General features: G+C 38.4%; 1 protein-coding gene across 7 annotated transcripts in view; it reads left to right on the top strand.

Annotated features, from left to right (window-relative positions):
• Positions 1-17,867, top strand: part of CFAP95 (cilia and flagella associated protein 95) — a 138,096-nt gene that overhangs the window by 43,576 nt on the left and 76,653 nt on the right. For all 7 annotated transcript variants that reach the window (XR_016019425.1, XR_016019426.1, XR_016019424.1 and 4 more), the window contains exon 5: positions 16,122-16,179. Coding sequence is in view for 3 of the 7 variants with exons in the window: in XM_074330543.2 (XP_074186644.2) it covers positions 16,122-16,179 (58 nt within the window). In the remaining 4 variants the exon portion in view is untranslated. The remainder of the gene's footprint in view (positions 1-16,121; positions 16,180-17,867) is intronic.

Below are 17,867 nucleotides of genomic sequence, written 5' to 3'. Positions count from 1 at the left end.
TTGCCACGTACTAGCTGTGTGATCTTGGGCTAGTTGTATAACCGTTCTGTACCTCAGTTTCTTCATCTGTAAAATTGGGATGCAGATTACACAGGCACCCATATTATAGGGTTGTTGTGATGATTAAGTAAGTTAATATGTGTAAAGCAATTAGGACAGTAATAACTGATGCATGCATGGTTAAGTGCTAGGTGAAAGTCAGCTGGGCCAGATACTGGGCGAACCTGTTCAGTCTAGAAACTCGTATCTATCAGTTCAGGGGAAATTTTCTTGATTTACTTCATCAGTGATTCATTTTCTGTTCTTTCTTTTTGAAAATTCTTTATTTGGATGTTAGATTGCTTGCCTCAGTCTTTGATTGTCTTGTCTTTTCTATTTTAGTTTTGTCTTTGTCCCCTACTTTGCTTCTCTGTTTCTTCAGCTGTACTATTGAGTTCTCTTTTTGTTTTCTATTTTTATAGCATCTTTTTTTTTTTTTTTAATTTAATGACTGCAATATCTTCTCTAGATAATATCTATCGGGAGATGTTAAAGATAGTTTGTTTTTGTTTAATTTTTTCTTTTTTTATTCATGCATAGTTTCTATTTCCTCCAAGATTTTTCTTGTTTTCAGTTTGTTTTCTTTGTCAGCAGGTATCTATCTTCTATGTTAGGTTTTCCTCAGGTGTCTGGTAATCAATCCTTGGTTTTCTCCTCATGATGAAGAGATGAGGCTTGGAGCGTGAGTGAGACTTGTTGATTTGGAGCGGCATTGGAGGGATCTAGGTGGGTTTTTATTTTTTTTTGCCCAGAAGCGCTAGTGTCAGTATTTCAGTCTTTCCTTCTGAGTTGTTCAGACTCCCCAGAGGAAGCTCCCTGAACTGCCCATCTGAAGGGTGAGGGCCGATGCCTGTGTTCTTGGCGCGAGAAGGGCATTGGCTGGGACATCAATATTAATCCTTTATTGTGTATGGTCACTGACCCATGTTGTTGCTCAAGGTCTTTCTCTTTTACCCTTTCCAGTGAATAAATTTCTAGCTTCCTGCTGGACGAGGGTAAGGGCAGTCGCCCAGCACTGGGAAATGGAAGAGGGGCTTAGAGCTCTATGTACAAGTAACTGCTTCTTAAACAGCTCTCCCCAGTTCTCCTTCGCTGATTTAAGACTCAGCTTTCTGCTAAGTCAGAGACCACTTGTCCATCTTCTCTTTAGCTTCCAATATTTGTTTCTCTTGTCCATTTTTCTGTTTTTCCTGTTCTTAAGGATTTATTTATTTATTTATTTAAATCTCTTTAATGTGGTTTTAGTGGAACTTTTTGAGGAAGCAAGATGCGAGGTGTATGTTCATTCTTAACTCTGAAGTCATCAAGTCTCATGTGCAATGTCACCTCCTCCAGAGGAGCTTTCCTTCCCACTGTCACACCCTGCCCCCATGGTATGACCCTTGGATATTCATATCACTGTGTGTTTCTTTTTTCCTAACACTATCCATCTTGGTTGCAATGAATTGCATTCTTGTTTGCCTTTCGTGCTAAAGTCAATGCTCTGAAGAGCAAGACTGTCTCAGCTCTATCCTGAGTGCCTAACAGAGGGCCTGACCTATAGCAAATGCACAATAATTATTTCTTGAGTTAATAAATTATATATTATGTTGAAAAGCAAATTATAATGGGAAAGGCATAGCTAATTCCTATCTTATTTGATTTAGGGCTTCAAGGCCTGCAGAACCAAAAGTTGTTCTCGGTTCTATTCTGGTAAATGCATTAGAAGACATGGTCTCTAGAAAATCAGCCCTTATTGGTTTGAATTGTTAGAATTACTTGTTTGTTTTATTTGATTCATGAGTATTAACAAGGAAATAACTACATGAGCACCTTCCACCGTTCTCTGCTAATTTCGTATGTAATTCTTTCTTTTAGTTAATGTACACTAATTATAGGACATTCCACACAATAGAATGCTTTGGTGTCTTAGAATCTGCTCTCTTGAATATTAACTATTCTTTTGCTTATTGCCAACTGTACAGCTGTGGAAGTTAAATGTCAACTTTAAAAGGCAATGAATAAGCATGAGTTTGCTCAATAGACCAAAATAATGTGCTTCAACTTATAAAAGAAAAGCAGTAATTGAATTGTAAATTTAGATTTTAGGTTGTCGCTTAATGGGAAAAAATCAGAATACAGGTATAACTTTGTTATTGAGACATTAGTCAACACATTTATCTTAATTTTTAGATAATGTTCATTATGTTGTGATGGCATTTGACAATGTGTTTCTTTTCTCACAACTTAACCAATGGCCTACCTATTTATTTTGAACCAATGTGAAGAGGACATAACACCTTTCCTCCATAAACTGGCAGTAAATATCTCAGTGGAACATACTGAAAACCACAATAACTGGAATGCTTGACACCACTGGACTTATCAGTCCTGACCTTAACTACAGAAAAGTCTCCATATGTGGATAATTCCCTCCACATAAGTCACAGAGAAAACAAAAATTAAAAATTGTAATGTAGGGAATAGTCAGGTTGAGACTAAAAATAGTATCAATGACTTAAGCTTTAAAAATGAGATTTCTATAGTTTGAGGCTAAGTGAGCTAATCTAGAACCAGAGCTAATGTTTCTCTTGAGAGTTGGTTGCATTTCCATCAGTGAGTTTCCGAGGAATTGGCATGGGCCAGTGATGGAAGGAGTGAGAGGCAAGGAGGCTCAAAGACCCCTTAGACATCAAGGGGTCTCCAGCACATCTTACTTTTGGTGTAGAAAAGTAATGAGAGGCACATTTCCTTTAAGGCACATAGGAAAAGTGGATGGGAATATGAATATAATTAGTGAGTTAATTTAAGAGTCTTTCTTGCCCTCCCATCTTGTTCTCAAGAATCCTCAAGGAACTTTCACTTAATTTGGAAGTACTCTTTGAGACATGGAAAGCTAACTCACTAATTATCAGAAGGCCCCTGGATATATGATTATCTAATACAAAATCATTTTATGATTTGTCCATAGAACCAGACAGGTGTAGCTGATTCCTTCTAAGAAGTAAGATTTTCCATATAATATCTGGACTGAATCTGTGACCGTTAAACAAACAACCACAAACCAAAACCATAGGATGAAAAAAACAAACAACAGCAAAATCCATGTGAAGCAGATCCGATTTTGAAAGGGAGGTGTAATCTAAGTAGAATTTTAAGATCTTATTTCTCAGAAGCCCTTATTTAAATATCCATATGTTAGCCAGGTGTGGTCCTGGGATGATGGCTTTTAGGAGAAGTTAGTTTTTCTGACACGGAAAACCCAATTCTGGCATAGAGTATTTTCTGGGTGAGAAGCAGATTCATGGGAGCCTGGGTCAGTTTGCAGGCAGCCCGAGAATACTGACCACCTACTGGAGGACGGAGAGATACGCAAGGTCAGCCCTAAACTAAGGTGTCTTATCATTTTTACCAAATTTCATTACCTCTTGGTGGTAGTGATTAGTGTTTATTGTTGAAATTTTATGATAAATGTGTCATTTCCAGAATTCATCCAAACACTTATTGCGATCCACACGACTGGAGAAGAAATTAATAGTGTTTTGGATCACTGGGTAGCTTTTTGGACACAGTGTGGTTTTTCAAAAAGGGCATAGTATGGGAAAACATAAGCCATGGGTTCTACTTCTAGACCTGCACTAACCCTGCTATGTGACCTTGTGCTGGCTAATAAATCCTCTCTGGGCTTCAGTCGTTTCCATCTGGAAAATGAGGGGATTGAATCAGATGATCTGTGAAGTCCTTTCCTGCTCTAAAATTTTATGATTCCAAAGAGAAAGGCATCTGTAGTCACATAAATGGACAGTAGAAGGAGGCCAAGAAGTAAAGAAGTAGTTCAGGCAGTTAAGTTTGCATTGTTGGCACAGAGCACTTACCTACATGTGTGAGGAGCGATTTCGTCACAGTTAGTAGTAGAAAGCTTAGGCCACAGGTTAAACGTTCAGTGTATTCCTCCCACGGGGCATTCAGCATCTGTGAAAACTTTGGCTCTCTTCACAGCAATGGGACTGCACGTCAATAGTAAGAGAGGTTTCTTTGTCTCCTTTTTCTTTTCTCAAAGTACAGTGAAAGGAAGGCATTTTACTTTTCTACTCAGGCACTTGTGTGTGGGGTTATCTCTTCCTAAAATACCGCGCAATTGTGGAACATTTTTCCAGAAGAAAAAAAAAGTTTAAAGAATTGCCCTGTCGTGATGGTGATAAGGATAACAAAAAAAATGTGAAGAGGAGAGTGGTGTGCTGAAAAGACCGTGGAAAGGCAGTGAGACAGACTTGAGTTCGATTCTTGATTCCCCATCTTACTCATTGTCGGAGCTTTTGTTTTCATGTGTCCAGCTTTCTTCATTTGGATAAATCCTCGCCCCCATCCAGTTAGGCCATAAAATGCTTGGGCTGATTTTGTTCCTCACTCTTATCTCCCCACAAGCCCAAGTGTTGGGTATATGATCAGAAAGCACTCTAGGTTAATAGTTGGAGTTTGGGGCAAGGTGCTCTCTCATAATTGGAGTTTGGAGCAAGGTCCTTTCCAGGGGGCAAGTTACAGAGGGCATCTGTCTGCTCGGGGAGCATCTATCTGTAAGTGAAGCTAAGCGAAGGCATGGAAACAGACAGCTCTGAGGACGGTCTTTTTATGTGCGGTGGAATTTTCCTCTTTGTTTTTTTTTTTTTGTTGTTGTTGTTGTTGTTTGTTTGCTTCATCAGTTTGATTTGAGTTTCTACAACTTTAAGAGTTATACTCATAACAGTAAACACTTACCTGGTGATTACTCTGTGCCAAGCATTATTCTAAGGGTTTTACGTCTGCTAACTCATTTACTCCCTACATAAACGGGGAGTTGGTTCCATCATTATCTGCGTTCTATGGAGGAAAAAGCAAGGCACAGAGAAGTCAACTAACATGGCTAAGCTCTCATAGCTGGTAAGTTATAATGAGCCAAGATTTGAACTGAAACGGGCTAATGCCAAAGCGCATGGCCTTAGCCATTTTTCTATGCTACCTCTCTGAATGATGTGCCATTAGGAGAACTCCAAACATCACTTTCTCTGTCAACATGGAGATGATAATTGCTACATTTAGGCAGGCCCGGCCTGAGCACCAACCTCATAAAGGAAGTACTCGGGAAAGGTTCTTTATCTCTTTTGAAATTTCTGGAATCAAATTTTCCATTTTTCAAACAACATGGGCTACTGGTTCCGCAGACATGCCTTGGTCTTGGCTTGACATTTTTCCTCTTTGAGGCAAGAATCCTGCCTGAGATCGTATCACCAAAATGGACTCCCAGGAATGGGTGCTTAGCTAGTGCTGAGTGAACGATTACTTTTCTAGAAGGCCAAACTTGCTGAAATGACTTCCGAGTGAACCAAAAGGCTGTTTCGCTGTGCATTACTCCTTCATAGAGGGTGTCCTTCCTTAGCTGGTAGACTTTGAAGCCAAATGGCTAAGTAAGTGGGACACTTTTCCATTCGTTGATGTTTGGGGTTGTGACTCAGGTCCTGACTTGCGTTGTGTGTCTTGGCATAGTAGTGTTTTAATGGTGGGTAATAATAACCTATTTCATTGCTATCCCGGCAGGGTAATTCAAATCATTTGATAAGAAAATTTATGTGAAGGCACCTGATATGTACCTGCTAGATCTAAAGTTTGGGCATCACAATAGATTGATGTCTGACTCAGACCATCCTTATAAGTGTTTGTTGACTCTAACTTCATTAAAGTAGCTACTCAAGTTATACCCACCAACTTGAAGACCAGGTTTCTTTGCATATTCAGGTGGGCTCAATAAGGTCTTCCAGATAAAATTATGAAGATAGGCTTATTTGATTTACTTACTGTGGTTGCTAGTCTCCAGAGGTGACCTCCAACAATTCCTTCCCTCTCTGTACAAGCATGCCACAGCTCCCAGCAAGAGGCAGAGGTTATTTGCCTGCCCTCTGAAACTGGGTTGGTCTTGTGACTGGCTTTGGTCAATCGAATGTGGCAGAAGTGATGTTCTGGGACTTCTGAATACAGACCCACTTATGGGACTGGTAGACTCTACTTTCTAGTTCTTAGACTCTAGCTGGCATGCCGTGAGAAGCCCAAGACACATGGAGAGGGACCAAGGCACATGGAAGAGAACCAAGGCACTGAATTTGATAGCTCCAACTGAGCTCCCAGACCACAGGCAAAACCAAGTGCCAACCATGTGCGTGAGCTGTCTTGGATATTGAAGTTTAGTCAAGTACCTGGAAACCTGTAGCTCTAACTGATGTCAAATGGAGCGAAAAAGCCAGCCAGCTGAACCCAGCCATCCCAATATAATCAGAGATAATAAAGTGATGGTTATTTTCAGCCACTAACTTTTAAGCCACAGAAATAGGTAATTGAAACAATCTTCATATCTCTAACTACTGTGATCAGATGGCTATTTCTACCATTATTTAGCCTAGATGACAGGCCTATATATAATTGCCTATTTGTCATTGCTAATCCATCAGGGATGCAAGCAGTTCAAACTTTTGGGACTGATGAGCTAACAAAACAAGTAAGTGGTTAAGATTTTCAAAATGTCATGGTGGTGGAATTTATATTTAGTCCTCACATTTCCTTTTATACCATGTACATTAATGATGAACTGATATTACTCGTATTTCTCTTAAAATACTACTGAAAGTTTATATGGTTGTCATAAAAATATCATTATTTATAATTACTTAAAATAAAGTCTTCATTGGGTCCCAGTGGATGATATTACAATACTATGAGTCTTTGAGACACGGTAGTGGTTTCATAGGAATAAGAACTTATCAGAATTACAGAAATCTTGCTGCTCTCCGTATCTAATTTGATTCCATATGTGGTCCTTACAGAGTTAAATTATTACCCTAACATGTAAACCTTATATTGTTCTTTCAAATGGCTTCCAAAACTTACTAAGCCTAAAGAAATTACATTTGTCCAATGTATCTGCATTCATTCTTCAACATAAGCATTTAATGAGTGCCTACTATGTACTAAGAACAATCAAATACTAGACTAGGAAGATAGAGACAAAGGACAGCCTCATTCCTGAAGTAGCTCATTTGTTTAATATATTAAACAGAAAAACAACCAATCAATACTCATATATCAGTCAGAAATACACTTGGCTGAAAGTAAAAGAAAACTTAACTGATAATTTGAATAATGAAGGAATTTGGTCACCTGGCATGAAATATAAGGGAATTCAAGACTGCTATGGCACCTAAACAATGTCATCAAGGATATAGGGTCTTTTTGTCTTTCTTGTCTATGAGTTTTGCAGGTTGCTCTCTTTCTCACAGTCTCAAGATGGTTGCTATGCTTCCCAATCTCAATCTGATCTAGAAAGAAAGAAGTGGGAAAGGGAAACCCTCTTCAGGATCTTCGTTCTTCATCTATTGGCTACACTGTGACATCGCCACTCTCGGTTCCAAGAGTGGTTTGAGCTTCTAAGTAGAGAAATACAGGGAGAAGGGAGATTGAAACAGGTGTTGAATGTGCCAACCTACACTCTACAACATGCTAGGGTGAACATAAGGTGCAAGCGGAGGACATAACTCAGATTTGGAAGGTGAGAAAAGGCTTTCAGATGGAAGTGACCCCTGAGCTGAGTCATGGAGTGTGAGTTGGAGTTGGCCAGATCAACAGGAAAGAAGGGCACCTGGGCAGAAGATAAAGGACCTACCAAGGCAGGGAGGAGTGGGACCTATGATGGGCATGCTTGGTTCATAGAGTACAACTTTGCAGTGACAACAGCTAACGTTGGAGAGAGATGATGGAGACAAAACAAGCAGGGCCTGAAAACTATGTTAAAGTGTTTGGACTTTACCATGCAGGCTACAGTGAAAGCTTTTCAAGTGGTGTAGAAATGATCCGATTTGTGTTTAGAACTCAGAAAACAGATTGGTAGACAACTGAGACTGCAGTCAGAAGACTAACCAAGGCCAGACATAACAAGGACCTGCCCTTTGATGGTGGTGTGGAAGGAGGGAAGGGTTCAGATTTCAGACATATTAAGGGAGAGGAATAGACATCTATTTGATGACTGATGAATTGTGAGAGGAAAGAAGACTCAAGGTTGATTCCTAGGCTCTGGCTTAAGCGACTGGGGTTACTGGGGCCATTCACTGAGGCAGAAAAATGGGAGGAAGAGCATATCAGATAATACCGATAAGTGGATATTTGAGACAGGAGCAAGAGAGAAGTCACTGACCCAGACCTAATTGCTAATATAAGTATCCCAACGAGTTCCTCTGCCTCCAGGCTCCTCCCTTACAATCCATTCTCCACCCTGCAGCTTGAATAATCAAATTAACAAGCAAAAAAAAAAAACACACAAAACCCATGCCCTTCCACTGTTTGATACTGTTTTTCTTCTAAGTGTTAATGGGCACATCCTATGTGTCTATCACTGAGTTAAGGGCTTTATGTGCCTTATTTCATGGAATTCTCATTCTTTGAGATAGTTGTTGCAATTGCCTCCATTGAGAAGGGGCTCAGAGAGGTAATTTTCCAAAAGGCCTTACCTACTAAGCACCAGAGCTGGGTTTTAAACTCATGTCTGTTCTGCCTGACTGCAGAGCTCATGTTCCTTAATCACTGTCGTACATTCTCCTTCATGCAAAAATGTACATACGCGCCATATCATTCAAAGAACTTCCATATACATTATCCGCTATCCCTTTCCTCCTAACAATTATATAAAGTCATTTGGATAGGTATTTTTTTAATTGTATCGAAAAGGAAAATAGAAGAGGAAATCAAAGCACCGAGATAATCAAGGAATATAATTCCTCATTAATTAATAAATCCATCCATCTATTCTATAAATATTTATGGGACAGAAACTGATGGGGGGGAATTAAGATGCAGAAGGTTTAAATGACTTGCTCAAGGCCTCAAGATTACCTAGTGGTAAAGCAGGGATTAGGATCTTGGGGTTCCCAGACGTGTGTGTCTGAGGGGAGAACTGCTTCCAAAGTGCTAGGTAACTTAGCAAGGGCTTGGTTTTGATTAGGAGTGAGAGCAGCTTCAAATGGTCCTGCATTTTATCTTTCCTCTCTACCTCTTGCTCACTAGTTTCTTAGGAGTTGATTTCTAAAACACAGGCCTGGCATTCAGCAGCTGTGGAAGGACTATCAGATTTGGAGTGTGTGTGCAGGGGATGGTGCAGGGAGACTTCATTCAGTAGGTAGCAGGAGCAGGGAGTGATGGGGATATTCATTACAGCACAATATGAGATTTAAAACAAATGATGGTTGCTGTTAAGAATGAGACAGAATTTCCCAGAGTGGTTGTAAGCTCCCCCTTCCCTCCTACCACAAGAGTCAAGTAGACTGCACAGCCCTCTGTTGCTGAATGCTCCTTCTGCTGCCTGCGATGGGATTAATTCCAGATGAACTCTCTGCTACTTGAGGTCACTTACCCAGATGCAGACTCTGAGGTGGGACCATCTGATTTACTGAGATGTCACATGCCCTTGTCCTGGCTGCCAGGAAGCTGGGAGAGAAACTGTCTGCCCCTCCTCCAGAGAAAGCAGCAAAGAAAAGCTGATGTTTAAAACTCTTCCAGATTTAAGAAATTGTGATTCTGTGGGCTTTGGTGCCTCATCTTGTCATAGATTCACACAGGATGTCACTGGTGGTAGTGCAGGCATAGGTGTTTTGACTAGTACATTGGCTTTAATGATAACTGCGGTATCGGACTACTTTTCCTGTCTCATCTTAGGAGAGACATCTCTAGTTCTCGGCCTTTAAAGGTCGAAGAGGGCATGTGTGGCAAATTGTGGGTGGTGCTGGGTCCACCTTCCAACTTCCAAGAGTACTTCTAGCATAGCGTTACCCCTGGTGAACTTACCAGAATCTTGTCTTCAGTTTTACATTTCCAGAAAAACCCTTTCATCTGTGCTTCAGAGTTTGTCTGACTCACGCAGATTGACTTGGTGCTCATTACACTCACAAGAAAAGCCAGAATTCTAATTAGTTGATTTATAATGAGAAATAAAATGTTCAAGCATAATAGTCATGTCAGCCTAATAAGAGCATTCTCTCTCAGTTAAAAAAAACAACATAGGACGTCAAACTGTAATCGAATGTTGTTCAGAGCTTTTGGAATCAAAGTGAGGGGAGTTTGTTATGTGATTACAATGGTCACTGGCCTGAGACTCTGATTTCCTGATTGTAATAGTCAGGATTCTTTCGGTTGTTAAGTGACAAATAACACAGATAAAATTACCTTGGGCCAAAAGGGGAGTTTATTGAAAGACTACTGGAGTACCCTATGGAACTCTGGGAAATTCCATGGAAGAGTTGGTCTTCAGAGACTGCTGGGATCAGGACTAGAAAATCCCCAGGATTCTCTTCCTGTTGTCCTCATTTGCTCCCTCTGCAACTAGGGATATTACATCCCATGGTTCTCTTCACAGGGGAGTGACTGGCCCTTTCCATTGGTCTTTCTTCAGAGATCCCACTGGAGAGCCCTGACATGGGCTGGAGGCTGATATTTGGACCTGTCAGCTATGGGGAGGGATGGAGTGGTGAGCAGGGCCCGGAGGCATATGCTTGCTCCTGGCGGTTCCAGGCAGTGAATTGAAGTCAGGGTTGGCTGCCATAGGTCAGAGTGGATCACTGACATCGTTGTACTTCATCTCCGTTCCCAGAACCAGAGAGGTCTATTTACGAGCCAGGACATGTCTTCCCCAGGACGATGCCAAGAACCAATGGCTTCCTTATCTTTCTCACCTCTTGCTTTCCTGAGTTTCTCTGAAGGCTATTTCTCTTCTAAATGGACTTGTTCTTTCCTTGTGTTCTTCATTTCAGCTGCAGCCTTAAGCTGATATCTAAGAGGAAGATTTATGTTGATTTTCTATATTTTTATTCTCAAAAGACCATCTTATTTCAAATTTGACTAAATATATCACTTAAAGATTGTTGAACTGTTCTTCAGATTTAAAAATGGTGGTGGTGGTGGGGGGGTGATCACAAAAAGTTTGTAAGTGACGGAAGGTCATCATTCAGTCTTATAAAAGTTCCCATTTAGTTGAGCCACCTTGCCTTTTCAAAAAGATAACTGAATACTTTAATTTCTACCTATGTTTCCTTTAAGTTCTCTTTCAAATCGATATCTCTTTATATCTAATTTTTATTTTTCATTATAATTACAATTATTTTATAATTTGCTTTATTCATTCAATAAATATTTTTCAGTGCTTACCTTGTATTAGATTCTCTGCTAGAAGGTGATAATAAAGAGAGGTAAAGGGCCTGAAGATGGGTGAAATGGATTTCTGCTGCTTTAAGTGAGTAGAGAGATGCCTCATGTTGCCTTGCAAGGTTGGCCTGCCCAAAGCAACACTGATATTTGACTTATCGTATCATTTGAGTCATAACTTTGGATGAGAATAAGGTAGGGAAACAAGTACACTGTCATCTATTAACACTTAAACATCTTAAGATTATGGACTATTTCTATTTTAAGGTTATTGAATATTTCCATATAAATACCACATATTCAAACACCCATCAATCTACTCATTACCTGATTATAATGTAAATTAATATTTTTATCAAATTTGCTTTATATTTTTCAGAGAAATAATTTATCATGACTTACATAGCCATCTAACATATCTACCCTATTGATGGACATTAGCTTCCAAATTTTCACTGTTACACAGAAGATTGCATTAAGTATCCTTATACATGTCTCCTTGGGTATATATGCCAGGGTTTCTTTATACTCAGAAATAGAATTGCTGGGTATTAAATATATGCACCTTCAATTTTGCAAGACACTGCCGCCAGTAGTGTATGAATATAGCTATTCTTTCATATCCTTATAAATATATTTTGAATTTTTATCAATCTAATGGATATAAAATGGTATCTCATTGTTGTTTTACTTTGTACTTCACTATTACTAAATTTAAGACTAAATTTTAAGCCTGAATTTATCTTAAAATATTTATTAGCCATCTGATTTTTTTCTACTATGAATTGACTGTTTATAGGCTTTGTCCATTCTTCTATGGAATTTTATATTTTCTTGATTTGTAAGAATGTTTAATTCTGGGTACTAATCTTGTTTTGATTAATTTTAGGATATCTTCTAGTTTATGGCTTCTCTTATAACTCTCTTTAGGCTGTCTTGATCAATAGAAGTTTTAAACTATAACTTAATCAAGATATATATATATATATATTATATATATATATATATATGTACACACACACAATGTGAGACTGTAAACTTTTTAGAAATTATATGTATAGTATTTATATATACATATAAAGCATATATAGCATATATTGAGTTGTACTTCTATAAACAAAGGAGTTATTTTATGTCCTTCAACAAATGTTATAATTTTCTCCATAAATGTCTTATAAATCTTCTATTAGATGTATTCATGTAAGAGCCTTAGAGATTTTGTTGCAATTATAAATGGAATTTGCACACTTTAATTATGCTTTCTAATTTCTTGTTGCTGGTATATGGCTATACTATTTTTGTATGTTGATCTTGTATCCAACAACCTTCTTGAAACTTGCCTGTTGTTATGATTCCAAGATTCTTTTGGATTTTGTTTTCTAATTAGTTTATTGGGGTGACAATTGTTAGTAAAGTTACATAGAATTTCAGGTGTACAATTCTGTAATACATCATCTATATTTCACATTGTGTGTTCACCACCCAGAGTCAGTTCTCCTTCTATCACCATATATTTGACCCCGTTTGGATATTTTAATGTAGACAGTCTTATCTTTGGAAGATGAAAATTTTGTTCCTTCCATTCCAATTATTATCCCTATGCTTCTTTTTCTTGTTTTACTGCATTTGCTAGAATCTCCAATACATCATTAAATAGAAATGCTGGTAGAGGTCTTCTCTGACTGTTTAGGAATGCTTCTGGGGAGGATTTTCATCAGCTTAGTTTTGGTTCTTATTTACTGTTTCCTTCTCATAGTAATCAGAAGTAATATTTTCTGTACATTTTAAGTATGTTGAATTGTCCTGGACGAGCAGCAAAGAGGTAATTCTATGGAGGGGGAATGCGAAGTTTGGAGAGTTTCCTCAGTATATTAGTTCAAGAGTGCCCTCTTCAGTTAGAACAGTGAAGTGGACTTTATTTCATTAATGACACCTTTTAGACAAGTAGTGGTTCTAGGACCCTTAAATTCTGGGCTTGATTTCTATATTTTTCTTTATGTTTTAGTTGCCCCCATCTCCACTTCCCTAAAGGCAGTGCCTTACGAAGACTGCCATTGTCTTGCTTAACTTCCAAGCCTGTTTCTTGGAAAGCCAGTGTTCAACTCTAGTCTCAGACTGGTTGTCAGTTTTTCCCCATCAGGGAAGGATGGTCTCTTTCTGGGCCCATGTCCCCTGTGTTCCATCTCCACTAGGGACTTGCCACTCTCTCCTCTCTGCCATGTGATCCCCACACAGTTTTGTTCCAGCCTGGGCTTCAGATCTGGCTCTACTGTTTGTTCTCCAAACTACATGTAAACCGAAGTTTGTAGTCTTCATTAGCCTCTATTAATCTCTATGCATGGGCTAATTGTGTGATTTCATTTGCTTTGCTGTTGCTCTGTATTGTTTCGGAGGATGTATGTAGCATTTTGGATTTAAGGAACCAAAGGATCTGGGAATGTTTTACAATTTTCCTCTATGAAAGTGGAATTGTCATTTTATCTTTACAATTCTGTCATTTTTTGCCTTAAAATTCTATGTGTTGTTAGGTTTATTGGTTTAGGGTTTTTATATCTTCCTGGTGACTTATTCCTTGAACCGGTAGTAATGATTAGTAAATCTTTATAACTAATAATTTTTGACTCGAAGTCAATTACATATGATATAAAAACACTAACTTGCTTTTGGTTAATATTTGTGGGATATATATTTTTATATTCTTCTACTTTCTACTTTCGTTTGAAAATAATTTTATTTTAGGTATAAAAGCACAGAGTTGGACTACATAATAAAATTTGATGTTCAATTTAAGTCTGAAAAAAATACTTTCTCTGCTGGGTTTAACCCCTTTACTTTCCTTGCAATTGCAAAGATATTTAGTTTTATTTTTATGATTTTAATTTGTCTAGTGAGCAGAAATGATTTTACTCTCCTTTTTATTCTCCTTTCCTGCTTTCTATTAGATTGGTCATTGTAAAACAACAACAACAACAACAACAACAACAACAACAACAAAATCCTATTTGCTGGTTTGAAAGTTATACTTCTAATTTTTTTTTTTTAATTGCCAGTACTCAATCTTTAGTGTGTATCAAAATCACCTAGAGGGCTTCTTAAAACACAGATTGCTGGGCCCCACCCTTGGAGTTTCTAATTCAGGAGGTCTGGGGTGGGTCCCAAGTACAGTCATGTGCTGTTTAATGACAGGGATACACTCTGACAAACGCATCATTAGGTGATTTCATTGTTCTTTGAACATGGTGGAGTGCACTTATACAAACCTGGATGGCATAGCCTATTACACCCCTAGGCTGCATGGTATATATAGCCTATTGCTCCTAGGCTATCAACCTAGAGTGCAAGCCGTCTACTGTACAAAACCACATGAGGTTAAATGAAGCACAAGAGAAAATGATGCAATCAAGAGACATCGTAAACGTGAGATAAATGAGTCTGTTTCAGCATTAACACAGCATACTGTTATACAGCAAACTTTTTTTTTTTGGTAGAAAGAGTGATAAATAGTATTGTGTATGGACTTATACACAAACCAGTAACGTAGTCATTTATTATCCTTATCAAGTACTATGCACTGTGTGTAATTGTATGTGCTCTACTTTTATACAGCCAGCAGTGCAGTAGGTTTGTTTCCATCAGCTTCCCCATAAGCATGTGAGTAATGCATTGTGCTACAATGTTATGACAACTGCTACACCACTAGATGATAGGAATTTTTCAGCTCCGTTATAATCTTTTGGGACACTGTCGCATATTTGGTCCATCTTTACTGAAACTCCATGACGAGGCATATGACTGTATTTGAACTTCTAACAAGTTCCCAGGTGATGCTAATGCTGTTACTTTGGAAACCACACCTTGAAAGTTTGTCAGGAATTGTTGGTCACCACCAGGTAAATATTAGCGATTGTACCCAATAACCATTCTGAGATGGACTTTCTTGTTGTTTTGGAATTCTTTTACTTGTTGAATTCTTTTACACTCCCACAAGCTCAGCCATCATTAAAATGTTTAAATTTCCTTGAATCTAATATTTTCAGGTGTGCAATTCTGAGGATAGTTTCTTTGACCATCTAGTCCCATAATATTGCCAGGAACAGAAGTAGGTCTTTAATTTTTCATAGGAGAATAATTTTTCCCCCACTCTGAGTTCCAAACAGAGAGAAACTTCCTTGCAAGTTTTCCTGGACTGGTTACTGGAGGTTTGTCCTCTTCTTTTTGTTCTCTTTCATGTGGAGATTCAATCTTTACAGATTCCTGGTTGTGAGTAGTAGGAGTTTCCTCTTTGCCTTCTGTGAACCCACTCAAGAGCATGTCTTCTGTCCCTATGCTTGGGACATGAGCTTATGGCTTCCCATTCTAATGAGTATACTTTTCTAGCCTCTCAGGGTTTCCCTTTTGCGCTTGGCTGTGCCTGTACACTTGGGGAAGGGAGGATGTATTTCCTCCTGCATTTCTGTGTGTTTCATGGGATGGAGGTTGGGGAAGCTCTTGTTATCTCAGTCTTCCTGGTTGTTTTCTGTGATCTTTTCAGTTGTCATCCAGGAGAGGACGTGGGGCATAGGATCCAAAAGGTTTGAGAGGCAGAAAGTGGGTGGTAAAGAGAACTGCAAACGTCTGGAAGGGACTGAGCTCAGGAACTTGGGGTTGGTAGCACATCGTTAGCACAGGAGAGCAGGAGATGATGCTGAATCGGAAGTAATGAGGGAAGGGCACGCTGCCGGTGGTACTTAGCACTATGAACAAGGCCTGGGCAGTTGTGCGCTTTAAAATATTTATTTGGGCCACTCCTTCATAAAATGTTTTCATTTCATGTAAAATATATACTGCTAAAATTGTAAAATATCTTTCTTGGAGTCATTCCTTTTCTCAATCATCAACTTATCCATCCTCCTTAGATATGCATTGACCACATATGCCGAGAACTACACTCCACCATATGATTATCGGCCACTTGTGAGTATCAGAGGGCTGAAAAGCCATATTCTAATACTTGTTTACATACTTAAAATGGTTCCTTCTATCTACTAAAGAGTCAAGTTTGGGAAGAAAGGACAAATTGCTGAAATTTATGATGTTTTATATTTATTTAGCGATAGTAGCTCTTTGTGGGAGTCAATGTAATGGTTTATAGTTATGATTTATTTTTGGCTGTTTATAGACTTCAGGGAGAAAATATTGCAGTGTCTGAAATATATTAGTTACTTTCTCCCTCACCTTGTTTTATTATCCTCATCCCTGAATTCAGTTGATCTGAAATAAGAATCTACCTTTCTATTCATTTGTATTGTATTGACATGTACAAGTAAGTGGCTTAATTTAGCTCTGGGAAATGTGTGTGTTCATAAAATATGACCATTTGACAACTTTAATATACTTTTACTTAAAAAATTAAACAACAGAAACAAAACAAGTCTGTGTCCTATTAGTCTTATTCTGGAAGACTTAACCAGTGCAATAGATAAGAGATTTGATTATTGAACAAGAGAAGAAAATATCTTTATTTTCAGATAGTATGATTATCTTCATAGGAGAACCAAGGTGTTAAACTGAGTAGGAATTAGGATGAATAAGTAAGGTAGTTAAATATAAAACAAGCATGTTAAAGAGTATCTTTCCTTCATATCGGCACTAACTGGCAAGTAAACTATAAAAAAAAGTATACAAATTACTGTAGCAACAAACATTTAAAATACTTTCATGAGGAAAAAAGTCTAGATCAATAAAGATCAATAGAGAAGATACGGTAGTTTATCTCCAAAGATGGCAGACCTTCCTGTTTGCATAGGCCACTTTCCCAGCAAGATTTGAATGTTTCTCCACCTTTTGAATCTGGGCTGTCAGGTCCTCGATTTGATCAATAGACTATGGCAAAAGTGACCTTGTGCCAGATCTAGACCTAGCTTTTAACAAGACTGCTTCCAACTCTTGGAACTCTGAACCACTATGTAAGAAATCCAGGTGATTGTGCTAAAGCGAGAGGCCATGAAGAGAAACACTGCTGCACTTGACTTATGAGTGAGGAAGCCATCTTGGACATCCAGCCTAGTTGAGCCTGGACTCCAACTCTAGCTGCCATCTGACTGCAACCCATGAGCGATTCCAAGAAGAAGATAATAAATTGTTGTTTGTAGCCATTATTTTTTGTGGTATACATCCGAGAGATAACTGGGACAGAAATCTCAAATAAAAGGGATAACTACCATTTTAGAGGACTGGAAAACTAAATTAATTATAAATTAAATTTATAAATTTAATACTCAGTGGGGTGAAGATGGAGTGAGATGAGTTCTTCTTTTATATATATTATTTTTAATTTTTAATTACACTTGACATTCAACATTATATTAGTTTCAGGTGGACAGCATAGTGGTTAGACATTTATATAATTTATGTGTGACCCCCCAATAAGTCTAGTACCCACCTGGCATCATGCAAAGTTATTGCAGCATTATTGACTATATTCCCTGTGGTGTATTGACATCCCTGTGACTATTTTGTAGCTACCAATTTGTATTTCTTAATCCCTTTGTCTTTTTCACTCAGCCCTGCAACCCCCTTCAAGATGTATTCTTTTACCTGTTGCCAGGCAAATTGGTATTTGCTTTAATTTTTCTGGAAGGGAATTTGGCAGTATGTATCAA

Source organism: Rhinolophus sinicus, chromosome 16 (genome assembly GCF_057876585.1).
Source record: "Rhinolophus sinicus isolate RSI-liver-muscle chromosome 16, RSI-T2T, whole genome shotgun sequence".
NCBI lineage: Eukaryota > Metazoa > Chordata > Mammalia > Chiroptera > Rhinolophidae > Rhinolophus > Rhinolophus sinicus.
This window is presented reverse-complemented; position numbering and strand designations above follow the sequence as displayed.